The sequence below is a fragment of the Harpia harpyja genome, chromosome 11, assembly GCF_026419915.1.
Source record: "Harpia harpyja isolate bHarHar1 chromosome 11, bHarHar1 primary haplotype, whole genome shotgun sequence".
In the NCBI taxonomy this organism is placed as follows: Eukaryota; Metazoa; Chordata; class Aves; order Accipitriformes; family Accipitridae; genus Harpia; species Harpia harpyja.
In genome coordinates, this window is record NC_068950.1 from 9,977,793 (window position 1) to 10,004,008 (window position 26,216).

A 26,216-nucleotide genomic window follows, 5' to 3' on the forward strand; every position below is an offset into this window, starting at 1 on the left:
AATGTTGTTAATTTAGGTTATTTCTCCAGAGAATACATCAAATACTACTTCAGATAAGCCTGTCCACCTGCAGATTTAACTTCATTTTCCAACCTCATTTTTATTTGACACAAAGTTTTTAGTACACCCTTTTTCTCCATAACTTAAGTTCTCCCCTAACTGTATCTAGAACAAAAACCCCACTGTAATTCAGTTACCCAGACAGGAAACCAATCCTTTCGACACTACTATTATTAAACTTGGGTCTCCTCAAAATTTTGTAAGGAGGCACTCAATTATTAAAACCCCGTCTTGCTATCTCATAAAGCAGATGCAGGAAACTTAGCGTAATGACACTAACACACACACAAAGCAGCAAGTTTTGGTTTTAGTGCTTGCATTTAGTTCTTTGGGGTCTGACAAATAATCAAACAAAATCAGAGCCTGAGAGATCTAAGCATCAAAAACTGGTATTCCTAAAGTAATTAATTAAACTTCAGAATTAGCAAACACCATCTATTGTCCAGTTAAAACATTTTGTAACTTCTCCAAATGCATTTCCTTAAACAATAAAGAAATTAAACGTAAAATTGCTGAGATGAAGAGGATGAGACCATTTGAGGCAGACAAAAGTTCCAAGCGATAGGTCCAATCTAGTAGCTTTCCATTCCTATAAACACTGAAGTCAAATACCAGCTGCACAGCCAAAGAGCGAAGACTCCAGCTTCTGTCCTGAACACTTACCAGCTTGTTTTCTCCTGCAGACTTTAGTTTTTCCTGCAGTTTCATTGTAGTCTGACGGATTCGTTCTATTTCCGCCTGCTGTTTAAGGATCAGCTGTCTCTCCTTCCGAGCAGCCTTGTTAGCCTCTTGAAGACGCTTAATTTCTGCCTTTTAAGTATAAAAGATTAAGCATAAGAACTGTGACAGACAGCTCTCAAGAATACACTCTAAAGCTGCCATGGTGTCCTTGTTATGGGTTTAAAATTACTGCAATTACATAACGAAGTAACTAGCCTGAACCTCAGCAGCAAAGAACAGAAGATCAGTTAACACTTCTAAGTCTCAACCAGTGACATTACTGATACAGAAGGACCCTCTAAAACAATGTGTTAAATACTACTGAAATGCAAATAAAACTTATTGGTAAGAAATACTGCTAGCTTCCTATCCAAAAGCCTGGTACAGAGTTTTCTCAATTCTTAGCTTTTACAGTGTCTGAAACATTTAATGGCTACACAGGGGTTTCAACAGGATTTTTCTAGAGGGCATCAATTACCTTTTCCTGCTGCAATCTCAGCAGCAGACCACGCTGCCTCTTTCGAATAGGAGGCATCTTATCATCCTCTCCCTTGTCTCGCAAATGCCTGCAAATAGGTTGGAAGAAAGGATTAAATAAGAAAAAAAGTGCACAACAATGAGCCTTTTACTCTTTAAAGTTTAAAAAAAAAAAGTTTACTTTTCCGAACCTGCAGAAGAGTATATGCCTATACTTAATCATTGGCATGCTCTATAGTGGAATATTTTGAACTGTTTAGTCAGACACGTGCAGTTAAAAGGCCAGCGCAGATAATATGAGATCTCACATCAATGGGCAGAAGCTCTGCAGAGGTAGCATCCTCACCATTTGAGAAAGACAAAAGGAAGGACACTTGGGTCACTACTTCACAATCCTTTGTCAAACCCATAATGACAAGAAATTAGAAGAAAATGCCTGGTGAACAATGTTACTCTCATGCAGAGAGTGACCACGGAAAAGTGTTATTGATTAAATCTGGCCACCACTGTTTAGTAGTATCTTCAAGTGGCATTCCAGGACAAAGCGTATGTTAGTTTGGAAACAAATCATTAAGTACAACACCTCTCCAGATTCACAAAATTTGGCCTGAGTCAACTAAAATGACCTCAGATAGACATCAAGCAAATAAAGGTCTAACTGTTTGACAGTTTTATACCTTATTAAGACTTGTAGAGTAATGGTTGGGAACTACCTTCTCTGACTGACAACAAACTTCTGATGGTCTACTGTTTCAATGAAACTCTCTTTTATCAAACCACATTCAACGTAAACATCAAAGCACGCTTACAAACTGGGTTCTGTTCTTTCCAAGCGACAATAACATTTGTATAGATTACTGATGTCAGAAGATTAGTTCAACCATTGATACTTAATAAGGGAGGGGTGGGCTGGAAGCAAAATCTTATTAAAAAAAATAAATTCAAGTAGAAGTACAAGAAAACAGTCAGTCAGCAACAGTGTCTATTCAGAGCTGCCTTACTTCTTCTGGTGTTCCAGCCAAGCTAATTCAGCTTTGGTCTTCTCTTTCAGAGCCTTCTCCCGGAGCCGAAGCAGTGAGGACTGATGAGCTGCTCGCATTTCCTCCTCTTTCATGTACTGTCTTACCATCTCCATGGTAAATTTAGAGAAACTATCTTGCCCCCCTGAGAATGGCATGCTTAGCTCCTAGGAGGCAAGACAAATTTGGCATAATTTGATAATACAGAAACTCCAAGGCTTTTTTCAATTACAAAGTGTGTGTGTGTATACACAGATACACACACACAAAACCAGATATAAAAAGGGAAGCTGTTTTTTCTCTGAGCTTTGTGCAGACCAGCTTTTTCTGCCCTGGGCTGCATGACAGTTTTGGGATGTCCCCTCTTGGGCCAGAGAGATGAAGCATCCTCTTGTACTTCCTAGCTGTGTGTAGGTATAGTAGGAAGACTTAATCCACTGGGCTTTTATAACCTAACTCAAAAAGTCACTCCAAAGCCTCAAGAAAACAGGTAGAGGCCTGGATGGACTGTTCCATAAGTCAAGTCATCGCAAGTGTGCAACAGTGACATACAGCATGATTCATACAACGTTATGTTTTGAGATGCTCAAAGAACCACAGGGAGGAAAAGAACCCTAAAGTTTGCAAACACAGCTAAGAACGGCTCACTTGAAGCTCATCAGCTTAACCATTTCAGTTCAGTTGACTTACCTTAACTATGGTTACTTGACCTACCTTGATAGATGACAGAGCTGTTTTTTCTGGGGAGACCTCCTCATCAGAATCATCACGATTACCCCGTTTCTTCTCCAAGTTATTTCTGCGATGACTCTCAGAGGGCAGTAAAGACCGAAAAGACTTCTCCTCAATCTCATCCTCTGTCATGGACTCATCAAATTTCAGGGAATACTCTGTTGCAACAGAAGCAGAATCTGAGGGAGAAATCAGTGAAATGGTTTTACACTCAGGTATGTACCATGAATGCAGTTTTACTCTGCCTCATCTCAGTAAAGTTGGGGGGGCAGGAAAGAAAGGGACATAACTACTCTAATGCAGAAAAATGGGTGTTTAGAAAAGTGTGACCTTGAGTAAGAGGACATCGTGAAATACTGTTATCTAGCTTCAAAAGACCTAACAGACTACTGTACACAAGTATAAACACATTTCTGGGGCTGCTGAAACATTTGGCATTCAGCCTGCGTATTCCACAAGTGAACATCTGGCTACAGCTAGCACAGCAGAAAGTAGAACGGCCTGCAGACTCCACCACTCTGATGTGCAGAATTTCAAAGGTTCCCATCTCACTGTGCCATCCTCAGTTACCTCTTAAGAGGCTACCAATTCACCTGGGGATCAGCTTTCTTCACACACATTCCCTCATTTATTTCAGAAACTAATTCTGAAACAGAACCTCCCTCCTGCCCCCCTTACCACCTTCAGATTCATCACAAACAAACAATACAGCTAACCTTTTTCATCTGGCATTGATAAAATACTATCGCTTGGCAAGGAATCATCCACACCAGTATGAGCCTGTTCTTCAATACTGCTAGTTATCTTTTCACGACGGGAAAGCTTCTTCTCATTCTCCTTAGAAGATGGAACTGAAGGACTCTCTTGGCGGCTGCTGGTACTACTGTGTTATCAAGAGATGATTTTTTTTAAAATTACTTTGCACATTTCAAAATATTTATTTTACATTACTACCATACATATCATGATTAATATCTCAGTAATAATCAACATGCAGAGGGTTTGGGTTTGTTTTTAAAATGCTGCTTGGCTACTTCAAAATTCCAAGTGTCATCAAGCTGCTGATTGACAACAGAACTTGTTATTTTTATTCTACCTTAGAATGCAAGTGGTTTGTAGGTATGCACACCCTCTACCTGGCAATGAGTATTGATGATAAACCACTGCAAATATCTCTCCTTACAGTTTTTAAAAAGTATGAGCAAGACAGCAATACTGTTTTAAATTGAAGTACAAGAGGACAAAATCATTCTAGTTGGTCAAGATCAGAGAAGGGCTGTGAGAAACTTCATGGGACCTAACTAGATCAGGTAAGCGATCAGGAAAGGAAAAGCTGAAATCCACAGGCAAGACACTGAAAAATAACACCACAAATGAGTAAAATCTAAACCTCAGGCAACCAGCACTTCAGGCACTTCATGTAAAAACTCAAGCCAGTGCAAAGCAGAAGTGAAGAAAAAACAACCCTAACAAAACGGCCAGATACACAGAGAACAGAATAGAAAGTAATGCACATTACAGAGTAGGCAGTTCTACAGGTCCCTGCACTGAGTTTTCAGAACATATGCTCCAGTCCATGTTCTAGTCCATTTCAAAAAGACACACAGCAAAATGAGAAGGGCATAAATTACAAATATTTAGAACAGGGAAAAAGACTGAGATAAACAGAGACTTAAAGTGACTTTTAGGCTATAAAGGTGATGCAATAGAAGTATGCAAGTAGGCCACAGCACAGAAATCAGAATAGTCTCAGCTCAACAATTTCTGAAGGTATTTCATCCAACCAAAGTCAAGGCCTCGTCCAAGTTCTGAACACCTGCAAGGACAGAGGTTCCCACAACCTACCTGCACCTCCAATCCAGTGTTTCACCACTCTCACAGGGAGCGTTTTTTTTCCCAATGATTTTCCCCTTTCTGGAATCTGTCACCATTGCCTTTTGCCATCTCACTGTGCACCTCCAAGAAGAGTCAAGCCTCATGTTGCCTAACAACCCACCTTTACGATACTGCAACTAGATCTCTGTTCCCTTAGCCTTCTCTTTTCCAGGTTAAGTTAGCTCAGTTCCTTCAGCCTCTCTTTTATATCACGTACTCCAGCCTCCTAACCATCTTTGGTGGTTCACCACTAGAATTGCATCAGTATGTTAATGTCTTCTCTTTACAAAGGAGCCCAAAAGTGGACACTGTATTCCAGATACAGTCTCACAAGAGCTAAACAGGGGGGAATAACCATTTCCCTTCACCTGCTTGCTAGACTCTTGCTAATTCAGCTGAATGAGTAAACAAATGTGGAACTCAATTATTCTAAAGTTAGGAAAGAGAAAAGCGTCCAATTAGAACAGCAAATTCAAAACTAAAGATATTAACACACAACATACTATTACACTGTGGACCACAGTATAGTAGGATTTTTAATTAAAGACAAAGTCAATTCTGGTAGACATGTAAACCTTCAAGCTCTGGAATATAAGACAGGTTTACCTGTTGAAGGTTTAATACTGACTTTCCCTCTTTTTTTAAAAAATACTGACAGAACTATCTTGATATTCCTTTGTACTTTAGTTCTTATTTATAGCAAAAAAAATCCTGTGTAATCTAAACCCTTCTTACCTCTGATCATGAACCTTTGATCTTGAGGACTCTGAATAACTATCAAACATTGGTGAGTATGTCTGTTTCAAGTCACCTGGCTCCTCTTTACCTTGTGACATGGCAGCATACTCACATTTCCTGAGAAAGAGAAGAGTTTTGGGTGAATCTGTGTTCTCTTAAAACAAAGACTAATACAGTTTTCACAAGCTTTCATCAGTTTACTAGAAGTAGTAACAGTTAAAATTTCTGAAAAGACCGCTTAAAGCTTAGACTAGTTAAATCATCCCAGAAAACACTTAGAGCATCTTTTTCTACTCTTTTATAAAGAGCTTCATATAACCAGTTAATGCCACCTTTGGCGTACACTGTTGAGGGCATAAAGATGGAATCTAAATTCTTCTTTTTAAATGCTCATTCATTATGACATCTTACAATTTTCTTCAAGAACAGGTGAAGCAAAACCTAACTATCTTACTTCCCCCTTCCCAAGACGTGAAACATTAGAGAAAACCTGTTTGTATCAGTTCGGGCTCTCAGTTGCTTCATGAACTCTGAATGATGCTGCCGTTGGTGGTCAAACAAGGTGGTGACCGGAGCAGCTGGAGCGCTGACAGTATCTGAGATCTGGGTTCGTGCTAACTCTGTCATCTGAGTACAATAAAAACCAAAGGAATACAATGAGCTTATTAGCATCAAAATGGTTTTGAAAGAGAAAATAGTCAATTTACTGATTTATTGAACAAACATGTAAGACATGGTTTTGAGATGGTTTGTAGTTACATACTTACCAATTTTGGTTGTAAAAAGTGCATACTGCTCTGTAAATACATATTTTTTAATTTAAGCAGAAAGGAATTATTGATATGAAACTATAGACATGCAAGACACTACTTACCATATCATTCTGATCAACTTAAGCAAACTCTGATCACTAGAATGATTCCCACATAATAAAACATTAAGGGGGGAAAAAAAAAAAGCCAGAAACAATGTTTTCTTTTTCATTTGAAAGTGCATCGTGCCCAAAGAGCATGAAATATTATTTCCACTCTAAAGGAAGCAATAAGTTTAAAGTTCCAATATTATGCAAACTACCAGGTCTAAAATTGGCAACATTAAATCAACAGATAGCCATGAATTTTTCCTTTTTAACATACGGCAGTCACTGTGTACTTGACTAGAAATAAGAGCTTCAGAAATCAGATCAGATAACACTGGTTTTTAGAAGCCTTAGAATTTACTATTTTTCTTCTTGTTCAAATGTCTGCCTCTTGTACAGCAGGAAACTCAGGTTGGTTTTGAAGGTAGCAATAAGCTGTATTTCAATAACTTCCAATACACATACTGAGCTTCTTCATTAATTCTTCGATTAATATATGCATTAATTGTAATGCATGCAATTTTATAAAAACAAGTGAATATCAGGAGTCACTAGTGAACGTGGATAGAAAAGGTACTCTGCTAGCCCATCATCACTGACCAGGTCGCCCCCAACAACCTCTCCACAAGCACCTCTTACTCTCAGACTTCAAACTTAGAGCAAGAAAAGAAATTAAAATCTTACACCAAATAAAAGCTGTCTTTGTTTCTTCTACCTTGTTTCTTAATTAGTTTTCACTCACTTTGGCTCTATAAACTACAAATGTTTCTTTGTCTTTATCCAAGACTTCACTACCTGCTATCAACTACCACTGCATGTATCTCAGATGCCTGAGCTTTTCTGCTCCTTTAACCTAACCCGTTCTTGTCTCTTCAAAAATTAAACTTCACGTATGTAGCAAAGCCCTGAACGAGTATATCAGTATTATTCTACAGTCCCATTACCTATCACAAAAACAGCCTTGCTGAGCACCAAAATGTACATAAGCCTTGAAGAAACAGTTATTTTCATACCCACCAGCCTTCCACACTCCATCCCATAACCCTAATGCACAGTCATTGTGATTGCTAAACTACAAAAAAGCAGTATCATTTTCTGGCTACTGTGTTTCCTTAGCTATGAGTGAAGCAACAGCTACATGTTGGGAACAAAAAGTATAAAAACTGATAAACAAAACTGAAAACTAATAAATATTCTGTATGCCACAAGAAGAATGAGAAGCGACTCAAAAAAAGAAAACTTCAAACTCTATACCACATTAAGAGCTCTGCTGAAGATCCTCCCCCCTCCTGTTTTTTTTTTATTTATTTGTTGGTCTCCTACCTTCAAAAGTAAGCAAAATTGCTATTTCCCTGCTTTTCTAATTTAATTTGCACATGAAACAGATACAGGATCAATCCCTGACAGAGTGCAACTCTTACAAATTAAAGATGTTGTGTTCACTATCATCAATCTATCCTGAAAGAACAAACTTCTTAACAGTTCGTTAACTGGAAGATCATAAGAATAGCAAACAGGGATTTAAGGCTGCTGACTGACTTCTGAGTAACGATGCCAAAAAAGCTCCTTTGAAGTCCTATCATTTGTCATGTTATGAAGGTGAAGAAGTTGCACTGAGAATGACACTGAACAGAGAACAACCTAGAGGCAAAATAGTATTCAAAATAATACTGAAATTAGAACAGCTTTTTCCTTTCACTCAGGACCTCACCTCATGGATCTGGTGAGCTGCAGTTTCTGCCTGCTTGGCTGCAGCCTTACATGGGTTCTCTTGTACAGCCTCCTGCCGTGACTGGACGAGATGCTGTAGTGACTCCGCATGTACCTATGCGGAAAACACAGCCAGTTCAGCCCTTCAAAATTTTCTGGCTATAATAACTACAGTTTTATTTCTCACAATCTGGGGGAAAAAAGTTTGAAATTGGCAATTGGCCCCTAAGAGCTTTTTTCAGCTCTATTAAACCCCTTCACCACTTCCATATGTTCCCAGCTCCAAATTAAAAATACTTGTAGGCACGGATTTACTTACAGCATTTTGCCTCTTACACACTCCACATTTTTTGAAGGGCAGCATTACCTGAGCTGCCTTCTGCCTTGCCTCGTCCAGTTGTCTCTGACTTTCTAAAGCTTCTTGTTCGGCCTTGATTTTCAAAAGGGCTAAGTCCCGTTCATGGCGCTGCTGCTGTGCCTACAGATTAGGAAGACAAGTTTTAATCATGCAAGTTAAATGTGAATAGCTTTTTTTGCCTTAGCCCCTGGCTGCAACTACCTCTGAAAGATCTAGATCTACTTTACTGGTGGTGCCTCTTCTGCTAAAGTAAAATTTCCAGCCTACCGACTGACCCTCTCCCTTTTTAAGTAGGCAGTAGACAGTGCACATTCCCCATACTCTTCCATCACAGTGTAAAAAGAAAGATGATTTAGGAGACCAATTAATTCAACAAACAAGTAAAAGCAATCTTGTCAACATAAGAAATTTCAAACAAAAATATCCTTTTCATGGAATAAGACAAATGATCCAGCCTGAACAACTACACTGCATGGCATTGGGACCCAACATCAAACTTAGTAAATAATCAAGTTTTTATTTTACTAAAGTACACAACCAAAGCAGTGATTCCAGCTAATGGTATATTAATGACACATATTCTAGAGTCACCAGTTCCTTGGTGTCGACTTAAAATAGGAAAGATAACAGATATTAATCCTAAAAAACTGACGTTATCAGAGATGCTCCATCACGCCCATGCTGATTTCTCTGCATTGCTAACAAAAGCATAACTTGCCCAATTTGATTAATTTTCTTGCAGAATAAAAAAGGAAGGTTAAGACAAGGAAGTATTTTTCCATTACCTTTAGAATCTGAGCCAAAGAAACACTCTCCTGCTGTGCAAGTGATATGCCTCGTACTCGTTCTACATCTGAAAGCTGTCGCACAGACTCCTCAATAGCACTAAGGTAGTTCAATTCTGCTGATAAACGATGCTGAAGACCAGCAGGGGAGAAGCGCATACATCCTGCAGGATAAGACTTACTAGTCAACCTCCATAGACTTTAGTGCCCCGCATCAAAAAATAAAGAAAAAAAAAAAACAAAAACAACCTGCTCTGGGATTAGTATGGTTTTAACAAAACAACTCACCACTCGCCGAGGCTGCTCCTGCTACAGACCTACTAGTTCCCAGACTCAAGTCAGGGAAGGCTACATTAGGCTTCAGCCCTGATGCTGTACTTCCAGGAAAGCCAGCAGGTGACTTGACCCTTTCTGCTGTATTGCCTATAGAATCAAACTGCAACATTTTTTGGGAACCAGGAGATGGGGAAGAAGTCGGTGTCTTCTGGGATCTCCCCTTGTCTGAGAAACTGACAATGAAACAAAAAAAGAAAGGAGTCAATATTGTTCTAAGTCCAGCCATTTGATAAGACAATAAAGTGATAACCTAGTTCTTCCATTTATATACACCAAACAAATCCACGCAAAAGGCACAGTCTTTTATGGTTTGCACAGGCCCAGTCTGCCTTTAGGAAATGGTCTCATAAGACGGGCTTTGTACCTGTATCTCAGTTTAGGGTTAAGTTTCTAGAGCACTCAATTTTTCCTCCAAGTATTAAACCTAGTTAGCACACACCAAAAAAAAAAAAAAAAAAAAATTAACATAGTATCTACATGTTCTACATGACCAGACAAGCAGTTTCAATGCCTTCTGTTAGGAACGTGGCATTGCAGGATGCACTCACCTGCATGTGCATTTACACATCTGTTTTGAGAGTCTGAGTGAAGAAATTTGTTTTACTCACAGGAAATCAGGGCAATATTTTGATATCAAAATACCATGAACAGTATTTTTAAAAAGTAAACAGGTTACTGTCAGCATACAAATGCAACTGAATGTGATAAACCACTACCCTGAGTCTCAATCTCTTTCACCAAAATGCAATGAAATGCTTGAAGACCAAAACTTGACTTAAACAGTAAAATACTACAGAAACATTTCTTCTTAAGAGACAGTTGAAGACATCGCTTTCCAAACATACAAAAAATTATGCAGACACTTCTTAAATTTACCATTCCACTTTTATTAAGCCAAAGAGGATTAACAGTGGCTGCTTAAATCCCTTAGGAAGACGTTCTGCTTTACTTGGCACATCTTAGTAGGTCACAGGACCTTTCAAACCCCAAACTGGGCATCACTGAAAGTCATCAATATAAGTCAATACCTTGGAACCGCTCTATACCCACACAGAATGAGTGAGAGACCATTCATATTATTTGTTGCTTTTTAGAAAAGAGTGCAGTGAAAACTGAGTATTTCATAACCACCTTCATTGCACAATTAGCAGGAAAACTGCATTCATAGCTAGACATACAGAGGTTGCAACAGAAAATTAGAATTTTTTCCTCTTTTTCTACACTCTTTTCTGAGTATCAGTTCATCTCTCAAAAAGCATCAACTCACAGAGCTGGATAGGCTAGCCAAAAATGTCTGTGGATTCTGCCGAAAAGAGCAAGATGACTGCACAAGTTGACTAGCTGTCTCCCTCCCCTCCCCACTTCTTACAGACCATTTGTAGAAGTGGAAAACGAAAATTGTATTTTAATGCTTATGGTACTGAACCTGACAGGATACCTCTATTGGCCAGTTATCCTTACAAAAACAGAGGGGTTATTTGGGGAGGAATCACTGTTTTGTATTTGCTCTTACTACAGACATCTACTTTGGTCTTTCATATTTAAAATACAGGGGAAAAAAACATTTTCTGCATGCCCATCTTACTAACATTTGATTATTTCTGTTACTTTCCTTTTGCACACCCAAAGACACAGCCATTTAATAACATGCCATAACACTACCAAGCTTAGTTATATTTGCATACAGTCTTACAAGGTTCATGTTACCTCATTAGGGAGTGTCCAGACAAGTTTTCTAATGTGCTGTCTGTATCTGGGTTCTGCTCATGATCTTTACTAGAAATTCTGCTACTTGATAAGGACTTCTTTGTCTGTTGGGATCCCCACTCTAATTCAGATAGCATTTTATCTTCTTCCACAGGGAAGTGGTGAGAACTTCCATTGAAAGAGTCCAACCCTAAGAAGCAACAACATTGCAAAAAGTTTACATTTGGTATTCTAAGTATGAATATCTTAGCCATCAGGAACCCCAAAACAAATAATTGAGAAATTTTTTGCCCACTTAGAGATACCTTTGAGTTAGAAATCTATAAATCCAACAAGCAATAAATGTAAATTTGGCAGCTTCCTACAGGAGATTAAGTTCTCTTCTGCATATTGTGTCCACTGTCAGCAAAACTGTCACTCAGCTAACTTTTCAGAACGCTATCAGTTTAAATAAAGAAAACAAGCATAATAATAGATAATTAGAGTAAAGCCTAGCTTTCTTTGGGTAAGCTAGATAATTTTGAAAAAATAGTAAGAGAGATAATTTGGAATATCCCATCTTATTTTTCTCATCCTTTTATTGTCTTTAAAACTAGCTTTTTCTTATGTCACCCATTGCTTATATAATAAGACTGTACCAAATATCAAGTTTCTTCATGTTTTTGTAATGTACAAGTTACTGTAGGAAAAAGTGTATTTATTAATTTGTGCACTATGAAAACTGTCTGTGATCCAAAGATGAAGCATATACAGGCAAACTTGTCGTCTTCATAAATGTGGCCATAACTCAGATTTCTCAGCAGTCTATTGGAATGTTCTCAGTCCAGAATCTGAGGATAGTTCCCACACGATATTAAAATTAACTAATTTGTTAGAAGGCTGGTTTAGGAAAGGAAACATTTTCAATACTGTTAATAACCTCTTGTCTATTTAATTTCAGATGCATTTTAAGGTCAGAGAATAATCAGTCAAAAAGAATTTAGGAAGGAATCACTGGAGGAATAAATAAATCCGTCTGTCTGTATTAGATTACAGTTTCTAGACATGTAGAAAGACTGCAATTTTCATAACAAGAAAACCCTAAAGCCTCCTTCAAAAAAAAAAAAAACCCTACGGTGAAGTACTGCACTTACGCTCCTTTTTCCCCTTCTTTTTAGAGGAAGCAGATGAGCGAGAAGATGCTGCAGACCGTGGTCCAGATGAATGCTGAGAAGCAAGCTCTACAGATCGAGGTTCATGGGGAGACTTCCTACTAGGAACTTCTTCCTGAATGCTTGAATTACTGCTGCCAGCAACACTAAAAAGGAGCACATTGACAGTGATTAACTAAGGACTTCCAACTCCCGTATTATACTGTGCACAAGTAAATTGGAGACAGATGGCTAAAACTATATTAATTAGCCCATCTTGAAAAGCATTAATTTTGAGATTAAAAGCTACTACAGCTAAAACAGTAGAAAGTTTTACATGACATTGAACATATTGAAACATTCTTCCAATAATATGAAATAGTAAAAGATGGGTAGCAATCATCCTTTCCAATGCTAACTCTTAAGAGCTATTTGACTACAGAATTGAACAACGTAAGAATTACTCCAAATATAACTGCATTCTAAACAATCTCTGGGCATACAGATATCATCAGTAAATTGACAGAAATTAGTGATTTTCAATAAAGGATTACAAAAGATCTGCAAATAAGGGGGTAATGCATCATATACTAAATAATACCAACAGAAGACCTATCAAGAAGTTTAATCAGAAAGAAAACATTTTTTGCAGTCAACATTTTCAGTGTGCAAACTGCCTTTTACCTTCCTTTCTTCTGAGGTAAAGTACCACCAATATAAACACAGTACATGTGGCCTTCCCCAAGGTGCCCAAAAGATGTAAATATATGTCATTACAAAACAGGGGTCTTAGGAAATTCAGGAAGCCACATGAATTCAATAGTAACATGGAGAGTCTAGAATTTACAGTCTTCAAATTTTAGTCTGAACAAAAGGTTTAAAAGTTCTTACAGGCAATTTATGTATCCACTACCAAGCATTACTGAACCCTTACTGAAGGTAATTATAGGCTTTTTACAAAATTTTGAAGTACTGAAGATACTTTAACACTTTCAAATATTGCTTCTTTTTTCTAAATTACAAAGACTAACCCATTGAGCATTATAGCAGCCATACAAGTTGGAGAACTAATTTTCACCTCACTACAAAGCGTAAGAACCTTGCCTAAAGCTACCTGCCAGACTAACGAAGAACAAAAATTAGACAGTGAACAGGAATACTTGACTCTAATCTTTATGTCTTAACCATGCTGGTTGCTATATTAACTGCAAGGTCCTAAGGAAATACCTCATCACTTTGACTAGTATTACAATACAGCACAACAGAAAAGATATCCAGCATATTATGAAACCAATTTTGCATTAACTATTTTCTGTCAAATGCTGCGTTTTGATTTTTACAAGAAGTCCAACATAGAGTTACCTGAGGTCACGTGCAATCTTTTTGTCTGTTAAAGTGCCACTTCCCTGTGATGAGGCAAAATCATCTTCGTAAGAAACCACGCTCTCGGGAGGGCTCATGGCAGGGAGTAAAGGGCACAGAAGGGCAGACCCTCCATTCGACCTTTCATCAAACACTAAAGTGTGGACAAAGGAGCAAAAAGACAAAAATTATACCAAATGCAAATGTGCATAAAACAGGTAATAAAGCTGCAGGAATTAAAATGCTCCCAACCACAAGTTACAAAGACTTCCTTTCAAACACAAAAACATCAGGAAAACAACAGTATAGACATCCCATGGCAGTTTTAACACAACAAGCACAGTCTTCATCTTTTCATAAATTATTGAATACTCCGTTAACACACTCTAGCTAAAACATTCTTGAAGAGCACAGTGCTTGAGAGTAGAGCCATCTGCAGAAAACTGAAATGCAATCATCTTTAAGGGAAACAAAATGAAGAAAAAAAAGAATCAAGAAAAAATACATGATAAAAATCAACTTGTCAGAAAACATTCCTCCTCAAAATGAGGAATTCAAGGCAAGAGAAACAGTACTCATAAAATGACAAATAAATTTGTACAAAAAATGAAAATCAAATGAAGCATCCTGCATGAGACACTTGTAAAGCATGCCCTAAGACAGTAACACTTGAAATGGGCTTGTTTAAGCAAGAGACTTTCCCTGCTGATACACCAAAACCTTACCTTCTCAAAATCAAAGATTGTTACAAGAGGTTTAATTGTCGCCCTACTTTGAGACGTTATCGAATAACTCGCGAGCAAAGATGCAAAAGGAAAGTCCACATCATTCATCTGCTGAAGTTACACGTTTCTAATAATACAGTAAAGCTATATTATTCTTTCATAGCAAGAACTCAGGACATATCCAAGCACTCGTGTTTATGCCACAAATTAAGTGCTGCATAAAGCATGCGTTTCATCTTTCTGCCTTAACTGAAACAGGAATGATGTGTTATTACAGATGATCTGGAGTGTGTATATAGTAGGAGAATGCACACTCCAATCCAGAGGGTCTGTTCTCCATGATGGAGAGAACCATTTCCAAACGTACTCTGGGCAATTTAGATTTAGTATGCAACTTTGGATACAATAAATGTAAACTTTACATTCACAATTCCGTAATTATGCGTGTCCTTAATACATGTAACTCAGCATATGAATTAGTTACTGATCTAGAAATACAGCACAATCTAACACAAAAATAATCTTCTTCCAGCCCAAAACTGTGTGTGTGGGGTGTTCTTCTTTTTTTCCTTAGACAAGAAGGCAAAAGGTGGGAGAAATAATTTATCATCCAAAAGTAAAGTAGAAAAGCCTTACACAGATTCATGTTTGAGACATCAAAAAGCACATTCCTTACCTGTGAAGTATAAACTGTAAGGAGTAGTAAGACCAGGAAAATAGTAATTCACAAGAGCTTCAAGAAATTTTTCCATTTTTACCTTTTCCATGAAGCTGATAACTTTTCGCAAAGATGTTGATGACACTGTGGGGACTTCCCTTCGCCAGTTCCTCCCATGGCCCCTTGCTGTGTGTGCCACTTGTCTGAGTGAAAAGTGGCAAATACTTCTCGGCTTCTTTCTGAAACTCCTTTATGGGCTCAAAAGCATTTCTCTCCCGAATGCAAAAATCCTTCTCTTTTAACATCTCCAGCATCTTCAGTGGCAACTCTTTGTGCTGGCTTCCTTCCTCTTCAGAGAGGCTTCTGTCACTCAGGAGAGGCCCTTCGCTGATGGAGTCGATGCTGGACTCGTGAGGAATTACAGCTTTGTTTGGAGCGTAAGCCTGGTTTTCACACCCTGGGGAGTCAGTCTGTCTCTTGGATAAATGTCCTAGTATCCCCTCATGCCTGTTAGCAGCAGGGGACCTCATTCCAAGGCTAACTGCAGCAGTATGAGGCCTGATCATTTCGGGAAGCTTTTTAAATTCACTAAGGTTGCCTACCCCAGGAAGGCTGTCATCAAAGGCCGTATGAGACACACAGGTACCCAACATTTTTTGAATTCTGGCTGAAAAAGCATCTTCATTTTCCTCTCTCACAGGAGGACTCACAGCCTTTGCCCATTGCCCATCATCCTGGTTTTCTTGCATAAATTCACGGTCTGAGTTCCACATGGTACCATAATTGATACCAGCCCCAGCCAACTTTTTGGCTTCACTTTCAATCCTGCTAGTAAGGGAAGCAGCTGTAGCTTTCAAAGCTTCAATCCGATCTAATTTGCTCTTATATTGGCTAGCAGCAGGTTTTACTAAGAGATTTTGCTGTGCAGCAGGTGAATTCAGGTATGGCTGAGGCATCAAGGTCAGTGATCCCATAGGTGCAGCATGGCTTCTCCTGCCTGCCAACATCGCATCACACTCCTTTGACAAAAGGTCCATCTGCTCCAGACTCCAGTGTTGGGAGCAAGGGCCTCCACTTGACCCCATGAGAGCTTGTGGGTGAGAGAGCTGGACTCTTGGGCTCAACCTGTCTGGCTGTACCCACGGAGGCTCCATCAAATCACTCCTGAAATGAAAAATCAACATTTAAGTTGATGACTTACACAAGTACTGTTGTTTTAGATGAAAGTATCATTACCACAAATTTATTTTTCAGGAAGAAATACTTTTTGGTGGAATCAGAGGGGCAGGGAATGGGACAGTAAACAGTTACAGAATGTTATTTAAAAAAAAACAACACCAAGAACAAAAAAAAACCAAAAAAACCCCAAAGAAACAAACAAAGCCTCCCACACAACCAACACAGCACCTTCCAAATTTGAAATGCCATTTATGGTGTACTGTGTGTTTTAGAGTTATAACAAGCTGGGTGTTTTCATCATCAGCAGTAAGTCTTTTCCAAAAGTTTCCTAACTTCAAAAGGGAGGAAACATCTTTTTTTTTTTTTTCTTGGAATTTCTTAGCCCCAGCCTTCCCCCTCCAGTTGAAGCCAGCCCATGTTTCACTGGAGCTTTCACTTAGGGTAGGCATGAAGAACACTTGGAGAAAAGGAGGAATGGAAATGTAAGGATGTTTAATGTTCTGTAAGACATCTTTTTTATTCCCAGATAGCTCCCATTTACATGACAGGAGCTCTGTAGAGACCTTCCTTCACTAAACATCACTCACACATATTCTGAACCCTAGGAAACCTGGAAAGTCACAAAAAACTGCTTCTCTAGTTACTATGAGGCTCTCCAAATAACTTACGCAGCCCTTTAAGTCTCATCTCTCCCCTACTATTAGTACTTACATTTCTTCCTTACAATGTTATACTAACAATATTTACTACCATATGGTTTAGCAGCCTATTCTGTACACAGTACTACAAAGCATTCCCAGTGCTTCCTTGAACTTTTCCAGAAAGGAAACAGGTCTCATTGAATTTACAAAGTCAGCATGGATTTGACCAAGTTAAGGTACACGTAATGAAGCAAGTATATATATTTAAGCATTCATTATGTAATTAAAAATGAAGACACAGTTGCACAACAGGGATATTAAGGATATGCAAGAAACTAGGATTTTTAGTTCCTTATATTTAAGTGTTTCGTTAGGCACCTTTACTTACAGTAAGAAAAACTTTAATAATACACTGAACAATTAAAAATGGGGAAAGCAGCATGAAAGGTAACAGGGAAAGGCTAGTTCCAAGCAGAAGCAGAGAGTTTTAGTACTTTAGAGACAGTAACTAAAGGCCTGAGTCCAAGACAACTGATTAAATAGAAACACTGAACAAATCAAGTAAGAAAAAAATCAACAGACATATTCATATGACCAGCTTCTCTTGTCCAATGGCAATGGACATATGTCTTCCAATATGAAATGTGCACCCTCAGGATGCCAGCAAAAGATTAACAGCAACCACCATTCACTTTATTTACAGACTCACTAAATACCCATAGCCAAAATTTTCACATGCTTTCCTGCATCAGCTTCCTCTTTACTGCGAGGAAACATTATAATTGCCATAAAGACAATTACTCTTGCTAGAACATGAGCTTAAGACCCTAGTCTACTTTCACTTCTCAGAGGTGAAAACTAGAGTATTTTCCTCTCTCAAAAGGCCCACAATGGCTCACCTCAGTAGCGGTTGCTGCGGTTCTGAAAGTGACATGTCACTACTTGAAGATGCACTAGGAGGACGCTCTTGAGCCTTGTTTTCTTTGTCAGATTCCCCGGATGGTTGATAACCAGGTCTGGGCTAGAAATGAAGACAACCAGAAAAGCGCATTTTCAAAAGTCTGCAGGAGTTTAGAAGTTCTTGTCTCATTAAAATTGAAAAGGCTTACACTTCTCAGGGTAGTATCACATCTCTCCTACCACACACAGACTTAAAAACACAAGACATTTATGTTTTTGTCTCAGCAGAATGTACTGGGAAAAAAAATCTTTCCACACATACTGAACTAGTTCAGCCGAACACATCAAAGTTATATTAGTCTTTTACCATCTATTAATCTTCTTTCATATTCAGTTTCTGATTAGCAAACTTATTTAACTCACTGCTAATGAAGTTTGTCCACTAACTGAAAGCAACTTCAAAGCTCTTCAATTCACGGTTTGACTGATATTTACAGTTTTCTTAAGAGCCAACCTTTATAGCTGCTGTTAGCTAATATGCAGAATTCTGCTTCTATTTATAATAGAAAGATGATTTCCATTCACCTTTCTAGTAAGCCTTGCTGTGCTGAAAAGCAGCCACTAGCAAGGAGGCTCTAGAATAAAACCACTATGTTTAAGCAAACACTACACAGTTTTCTTTGTATCCTTTTTCTTAACTGATAACCAGACCAGGACAAGTCATGACCTTCCTAAACATACCACCTCCTATTCCTGCAAACAACTGCAACGCATTAAGTCAGTGAATCAGCTATACCTGTGTTTCCTGCACCATAGGCAGCTGAGGTGGCTCTTCTAAAAACGTATGTTCCAGCAATAGTTTAGAATAGGCTTCCTGTAACCGTTTGGCTGCTGAAGGCTCAGGACGAGGCACATTCTTCACTTTATTGAAAGCCTCCTTCTGCTTTCTGTAGAGCTCTTGGAGCCTTTTGTTCTTCTGTTCTGTTGCCTCCTTTTGTGCTTTCTTCTCTTCATTCTGCTTCTTCTTCCTCTCCTCTTGCTGCCTGATGATGTATTGGCGAACCTCATCTGTATCGTAGTGACGTTTCTTAGACATCACCTGAGGCTCCTCACTAGCAGCTATCTTGTCCGGTTTCCTTTTGGTTGGACTGTGGCTCCTGGCATTTTGAGAAGGCAAAACAGATTTCTGATTCTGCTTTTCCACATCTTTCTCTTGCTTTGTACTCATGGAATCCAACTGCAAGTCATCGAGAATTCCACGTATCTCCACGGGCAAGAAGTCCTTATTTACAGAGGTATGATCTTCTTGGTTACCATCTGGAAGAGCAGCTTCCAGTTTCTTCAGATTATTCTCAGACCGTACTTTACTTCTTGACCTTTCAGAACTTCTTGAAGAGGTTTTACAGGTAACATCCAGTCTAGAATCTGAACCTGTCCTTCCAATACAGCCTGCTAAAGAAAAGACTTGTCAAATATTTCAGGTAAAAATAAAATTTGGGAAATTACATGCCATCACTGAAACAGCTGCAAAAGTGAGGATGAGGAAGGAGTGCAGATGTCACTGTAAATGTGCTTTTGCTTCATCCACTGTCATAGTCTGAATTTAGCAGCCTTTGCTTAGACTGAGCTCACACCCTTTATACTCTTACCAGCCTCACCACCTCACATGCATAAGCAGCACAGCAGCTACCACCATGTCTTACTTGCCCTGTCTGAGATTCTGGATAAATTCTGAAAAGGGCTGGTGAAGGAATCAATGAAGATTTATGATGCACATGGATGACATTATATAGTATCTGGAAGAAGCACAATTCCTGTAAAACAGGGATGCCCAACCATAGCTTAGGTATTATATGCAGCACATCTGGAAAATTCACCTGGCCTCTGGACCACTGCTAGCCATTCCCTTCCCCACTAGCTTCAAGAGGCAAAGACAGATTGCAGGTGATCCATTTTTTTGGTTGCAACCTATTTCCCATCTTTTCAAGAGCTCCTGAGCACTTTCGCAGCATGTACTGCTCCGAGTCACACGCACAGGGCAGGCTTCCCATGACACCAAGAAAAGTTCATAATCTACCCCGAAGAGAGGTTATGCATCCCAATCATGGATGTGAGCAAAATTCTCCCCCCTCAAATTCCAGGTTAAAGATAGGAGTTATTTTAATAAGAAACTGATTACATTCTATCTCAGAAATTTTCTTTATTCTGCAGACATGCAGTGTTATATAATAAATTAAATGAAAAAAGTCCAGTGATAAAACTACAACTTACCAGACTTGGCAGCTCGTTCTCGTCCTGTTCTGTCACTAGATACAGCTCTTCTGTCCTGTTCTATTCTGGGAGCTGGACCCAGTATCTTTTTTACTAGCTTTTGTCCCTCCCGCCAGGAAGATGCACTTATTACATAGTTTCCACCTGCACAATAAGTAATAAATAAAAGTCAAGCACTAGATGGATTTTCCAACGTATCAAAAAGTAGTATTTATTGCAACCCTTAATCATTTCTGTACCATTTAGTTCTGCGTAAGTGGTATGGCTACAGTTACACAAAACAGTGGTAACAGTGATGTACCACGAACACACTCAACAGCTGAATCACACAACTATCAGTGCTTCATGCCTACATAGAACACAATGTAACAATCTAGAACATACTGTAGCACATTAAAGCCCTACAAAAACTGATGTAAAAAAGGGTTACACAGGTCTAAAATGTATAAGCAAACATTACTGGGCAGGAGAGGGGAAATAGTTGTAGAGGTCTGAGAAGAAGCTGTTCATCTCCACTTAAATAAGGAAAATAAGAAAAAAGAGAAAAGCATCTAAAAAGTTGTAATAATAAGAACAAAAATAAAGGTGGGAGATAAAAAAAAATCATCTTCATATTAAAAGAATATTAGCTGATAGTCTAGGAAAAAAAGCCCAAACAAAAACTTCAGAGATTTTTACAGATAATTAATCGCTGAGACAGGTGTCTTGTGAGAGGTTAAAAAATACCAAGCAGCAGTTGTTCTATGCCAATACTAACTCACTGTCCTCTAGCTGTGATTTCTGTACCATGAGTGAAAATAGTTAAGATATAACCCTATTAGCTGATACTTAATTCAAGAACAGATTACCTCACAGGTGACAGAAACCCAATCAAAATGTTATTAGTATTATTTTACCATCCTACATATAATTAAATGATAAAAACTGGGTACGGCGGCATCTTTACCTTATATTGGTTAGATTAAATGCAAGGTTTATTCAACTTGCCTTTCAGCCCACTAACTTGCAATATTATTAACTATTGTTTTGAAATAATGACCTTAAAGAGCTTTGGAGAAAATTATCATATAAAAAAGGAAATTAATAACCTAATTCAGACCATTTAGCAGTATGTTATTGCTAGAAAAGTACATAACTTGAATACATAATTTGCAGTTGATTTCTAACCATTCAATTTCAGGTTCTACCTCTGACAGCACTGCCTAAACAAACCCAGACACTGCAGCATGAAAACAACATAGCCAGACAAAAAGGGATTGTACTCTGGGCCCAACAGGACTTTTAAGACATGGTACCAAAGCAACTTCAGGTGAAATCCAGGACAGCAGCCCAATAGTGTTTTGGCAATCCCAGTCCTCAGTTCCCACCCCCCTTTCTTTCCTTTTTGTTACTTTAAACCAGAAGGAGGAATCTTCTTCAGTCAGAAGTCTGTAGCCCACTATTCATTCATTTACTAACAGTACTCTTTGCTTGCACTGTAAATTATCCAAGTATTTTATAAATCTGTCACTTGAAACATGTCACTACAAGCCTCTTTGGAACAGACATTATCAGCCAAAGGGGTTCTCTTGCCGAACTCACTGTTCTCAATTACTTCTGTATGCGTTTAAAAAGGCAGTGTAAAGTCTCATCTTCCATTTCAAGTCAGCTGTTTGAACTAAAACACATTAAGGGAGCAGAACATGAGCTGTGATTATTTATAGCCTTAGCTATGTTAAGCAGTTTCTTACTGCTATGACTGGAGGAGGATGGACCATCGCAGATATGCCACTTGGATCTGGTTCTTATCTTCTAGGGATTTCAGGCCATCATTCTCCTCACATTTAATCCACTATGGAGAATAACTGTTGCCATTAAAAATTGCAGCAATCGCTGTGCTCCTCCCTCACTCGGAAGTGTCAAAGATATGTAAGTTAGTTTAGTGTAGTTCCTTAAGTACGAATTGATCAGCATAGGAAGGAGCAAATCTATGCTTATCACTTACTTTTAAGTATTAGCATCTAGTACCACAAAATATTCACATGCAGCTTCATGATTTACAGCATGCAGAAGTGCGTATTCACTCTCTAAAAAACCCCTTTGTAATAATTTTTTAAAGCAGCTTTTTTTCTTCCACAAAGTGTTATGGGTCACTGTATGTAAGGAGAAATATAAAACCTTAAAAGGTGCAAGAGATGCGTAACCTCCCATGTACATAAAGAAAAAAAAAAATTGCTCTGTAGTGTGATTGCAGTCATAACTACTTACTTTGTATGAAAAATAAAACAAAATACAAAGCAGATGTGGAAGTCTTTCTAACTCTTTTGCTATGCACAGTATCAAAGATTAACATTACTGGAAAACTAAGAAGCACTGAGAATTCCACATACCGTTAATTTTCTACTATAAGGCACTGCTCTACAGTAACCTGTTCACATAATCTTCTCTAAATAATTTTATTTAATAGACAGTGGAAATGTCAGAGAACACTGCAAATAAAAAATTCTTAATGGGTAAAAGAAATAAACATTCCTTTATAAATATCAAGACTTGTAAGACTTGTCAGGGAACGTGTTTTTACATTCTTTCACTAACTGAAAAAGCCAGAATGGATCAAGCTAGAACTGAAGGTGCAGGACAGGAACAACTTGACACAGGACATAGAAGAACAACAGCCAGAGAAGAGCCAGAAGGACATCCTGTTCTCTGCTTCCCCGTTGAGAAATCACATAAGAGAACAGCTTTCACTGCAGCCCCTCCTCACAGAGGAGTGCAACACAGCAAGTCCTGCTGGCACTGATTTTGATATCACCTCCATTCCTCCTCTCAGAGTTATTCACTGGGCTGTAGCTCAGTCACTAACCAGCTTCAACACAAGTAAAACAGAAGCAGGATCCAGAACAGAGCTATTGCTACTTTTTGTCTGTGTTGGCCTGACAGATACCTAAGGATACCTGCCCCGCCCCGCCAAGAAACACAGTCTTCAGCAGTTTCCATAAGGTGGTGCACACAGCAAGTGGAAAGGCAGAAAATTAAAATAAGCCAAAAAAACCCCACACACAGCCAACCAACCAACAAAAACATACACATCCCCAATGCAGCATACAGATTACAAACACACTACAACAGCATTATGGCACATCTGAGAAGACTTTGAAAGCAATATGCTTTAATTTTTCTTTATTTCTTAAGACAAAACTCATCTCTGAAGGACGTGCCACAGTCTTCCCTCTACAGTAGAGCTAGTCACCTTGTTTGGACTCTGGACTTGACAACCGTGTCAGTTTTTGCACTTTCCGCACTGGTCTGGTTGCTTTTTTCTCTTTGTTTCTCTCACTAGGTTTTCCTTTCACTGTTGAATCCTCTAAAAACAAACAAAAGCTGTTAAGTGATATCCCACAGGAAAGAACACAGAATAACAAGCTTGTTTCAACATTTACCTTGAAAAACCGGAACTCAGAGAAACACAATAAAATTCACTGACTCTCCCAGATTATACATTGGGATCAATTACTCCCAGTCCAGCATTTTAAAATCCTCATAGCATGAAAATTTTTAATCAAGTGCTGTTTACCTACACACTGGAATGCAGCAAAGCCACAGCAACGCCACAATAGATCTTTACAAAGTTCATTTTCAATTTTAAAAGAAATGTTGACAGTTTGACAGGAACAATTGTTGGTTCTCTTCTACTATAGATATTACATTTTACAGTCTTAACGTTCCACAAGAGCACCTAGTTCCTTCACTCCTGAAACACACGGGCTGCTGCTTCCACATTAACGCATGACAGCACATTCACTCGTTGCCTCCACGCTGGAGCATGAAAGACAGGGTACCCATGTGCTCTACTTTCTGCAAAACTTGTCGCAGAATGCACCCAGTGATGCAGAACTATTCTGTATCACTTAAGCCCTCATTTACAACACAATCAGGTTTTAGGCTTTAGAGATGCCAGGAACACTTACCAAAGATAAGTCATATTTTACCATGTTTTCAAATTAGGGCAAAGAACAAAAAGAAAACCTGAGATGTGGCTCAATCACCACCCCACTGAGTGGGCTTCCCAGCTGCCTAAGGTACAAAGAGACAAGCATTGTTCAAGAAGGACAGGCAAGCTCTATAGTCTCAGCAGTCTACACTGGACATTTTCAAAGATTTGTTAAAGCACTTTACATGCCTCGAAGATGCTCATTTCTTAATCCCAAAAGTGAACTGTAGATAAGGAACTCCATGGCCACTATTACCACTGTTTTCTTGTTCCTATTCTATAAAGAATGTGATCAGACAACCTAAAACAACCAGGATGCAACCCTCTCCATGGATAGATCTGAAACTTTATTTAGATTTCAATACTAACTTTTACAGCCCCTAATTTCAGCTGAATCTACTCTCTGATGGGTGCCCATAGGAAGTATCAGAGACAGAACAACAGGTCATATTAAAGGATGTGGGAATGGAATTTTAAGAGTCTTTCTCCCTCTTAATATCCTTTCCTTAAATATTTTCCAGTAGTCTTTGAGGCTGACAAGCAGCGCAGGGAAGACAGAATCAATGCATCAAGTACCAGAGGCCTCAGTGACAGCATTTGCAGATATCTAGCTTGCCTCCTCACCTCTTTCAGTGACAAACAGTTCCTTCCTGATACCAGGAAACCGCAGGCTGCTTCCCACTCACTCTATTCATATTACAGCAATTTTGTTCTAGTACAGCAAATCCTGACCATCTTTAAGCCCAAATTACTGGAAGCTTGGGGTCCATACAATATCCTTTAGCCTAATTGCTAAACGAAAACAAAGACGTTCTTGATGGTCTACGCTTACATGTAAAAATCTTGCTGCAGTAAAGAACAATGCTTCTGTAGATCTTAGAGATCTTACCGCTTATTTTAGTACTAGAGAGCATGGAACAGTTTTGATACAACTGATTGTACACACGAAAAACTCCACGTGCTGTAACTTTAATACAGAATTAACACATGGATAAATAATCCGACAACCTAAAAATACATTTATAGTATATATTATGTGCAGCACCAGCATTTGATTACTTGGAATCAGCTATTCAATATAATCTTTTCAGGTCAGAAAGGAGACACGTTCCACGACAGCTGTTCTACACATGGCATCAGGACAGGACTATGGGTGAACACACACACAGATCCTTCCTTTTGTAGACAGAAGTCCAGTGAACACATGATCCAAACATCTTTTTAATTGGACCTCTTCAACAAAACTTTAAAAAAAAATTGGATTTCTATAAAAAGCACATGAATCATTTATATTATGCTTGTCAAAACTAAAAAAATAAATGCTAGCATAGATTAAAAGCCTTTAGAAATTTGGCATTACTTTCATGGACTGATGCTGAATAGAGTATTTGCAAAACAATTTTACTGAAAAGAAGTGGCTCTTCTTTCTGAACCTTTTTTTATGAGTGATTCCAGAAAAATTCCTCAGTGCCTTGTCAAGCTGTACAAGCAAAAGAAAACTGAAGTCTAGTAATTTCCATACCAGCCACTGTATTATCAACATACAAAAACACCTACAGGTTTACAATCTCAACACATTTTCCTCTGGTCTTAAATGTTTTGACCAATGAGAAAAGTTATTTTTAATACGCAAACTCTTAAGCTGCAAACCTAGGTTCTGAGGGGATTTTATTTTCCATTCTCTTCCTTTTTATTCATCTGATCTCTTCCCCCCCATCCCAACTCAGCGAGTCAAAAGCAATTCAACGTTACAGCGCTCCACTGCAACCAGCCTAGCAAATCAAAAAGCACACTTGGGCATCCTACCCTAAATCACCCAGAGAAAAGTCCTGCCAATGGTACTGCAGTTTTCCAGGGTGAAAAATTAATAAAGACTGGGTCTTGGAGCAGTCCATTTGAAAACATAAAGCATGTATTATTGTTTTGGTCTTTTAGCAGCATAACTGTCAAGCAAATGCACAGCATTTTTTTATCATCTTGGCTCATAGTTTTAAGCATCAGAAT

General features: G+C 38.6%; 1 protein-coding gene across 12 annotated transcripts in view; it reads right to left on the minus strand.

The window, feature by feature from the left end:
* Positions 1-26,216, minus strand: part of CEP350 (centrosomal protein 350) — a 79,390-nt gene that overhangs the window by 32,688 nt on the left and 20,486 nt on the right. For 7 of the 12 annotated variants that reach the window (XM_052802708.1, XM_052802711.1, XM_052802717.1 and 4 more), the window contains 19 exons: positions 23,472-23,585; positions 20,243-20,386; positions 18,768-19,423; positions 17,971-18,092; positions 15,352-16,415; positions 13,869-14,022; positions 12,510-12,673; positions 11,377-11,566; positions 9,622-9,842; positions 9,334-9,497; positions 8,510-8,668; positions 8,192-8,305; positions 6,112-6,248; positions 5,619-5,738; positions 3,725-3,891; positions 2,991-3,187; positions 2,259-2,443; positions 1,259-1,346; positions 724-870 (listed from right to left, as the gene is read on the minus strand). In XM_052802708.1, coding sequence (XP_052658668.1) covers positions 724-870; positions 1,259-1,346; positions 2,259-2,443; positions 2,991-3,187; positions 3,725-3,891; positions 5,619-5,738; positions 6,112-6,248; positions 8,192-8,305; positions 8,510-8,668; positions 9,334-9,497; positions 9,622-9,842; positions 11,377-11,566; positions 12,510-12,673; positions 13,869-14,022; positions 15,352-16,415; positions 17,971-18,092; positions 18,768-19,423; positions 20,243-20,386; positions 23,472-23,585 — 4,307 coding nt within the window. The remainder of the gene's footprint in view (positions 1-723; positions 871-1,258; positions 1,347-2,258; positions 2,444-2,990; positions 3,188-3,724; positions 3,892-5,618; positions 5,739-6,111; positions 6,249-8,191; positions 8,306-8,509; positions 8,669-9,333; positions 9,498-9,621; positions 9,843-11,376; positions 11,567-12,509; positions 12,674-13,868; positions 14,023-15,351; positions 16,416-17,970; positions 18,093-18,767; positions 19,424-20,242; positions 20,387-23,471; positions 23,586-26,216) is intronic. The other 5 variants (XM_052802715.1, XM_052802719.1, XM_052802712.1 and 2 more) reach the window with 3 other exon arrangements.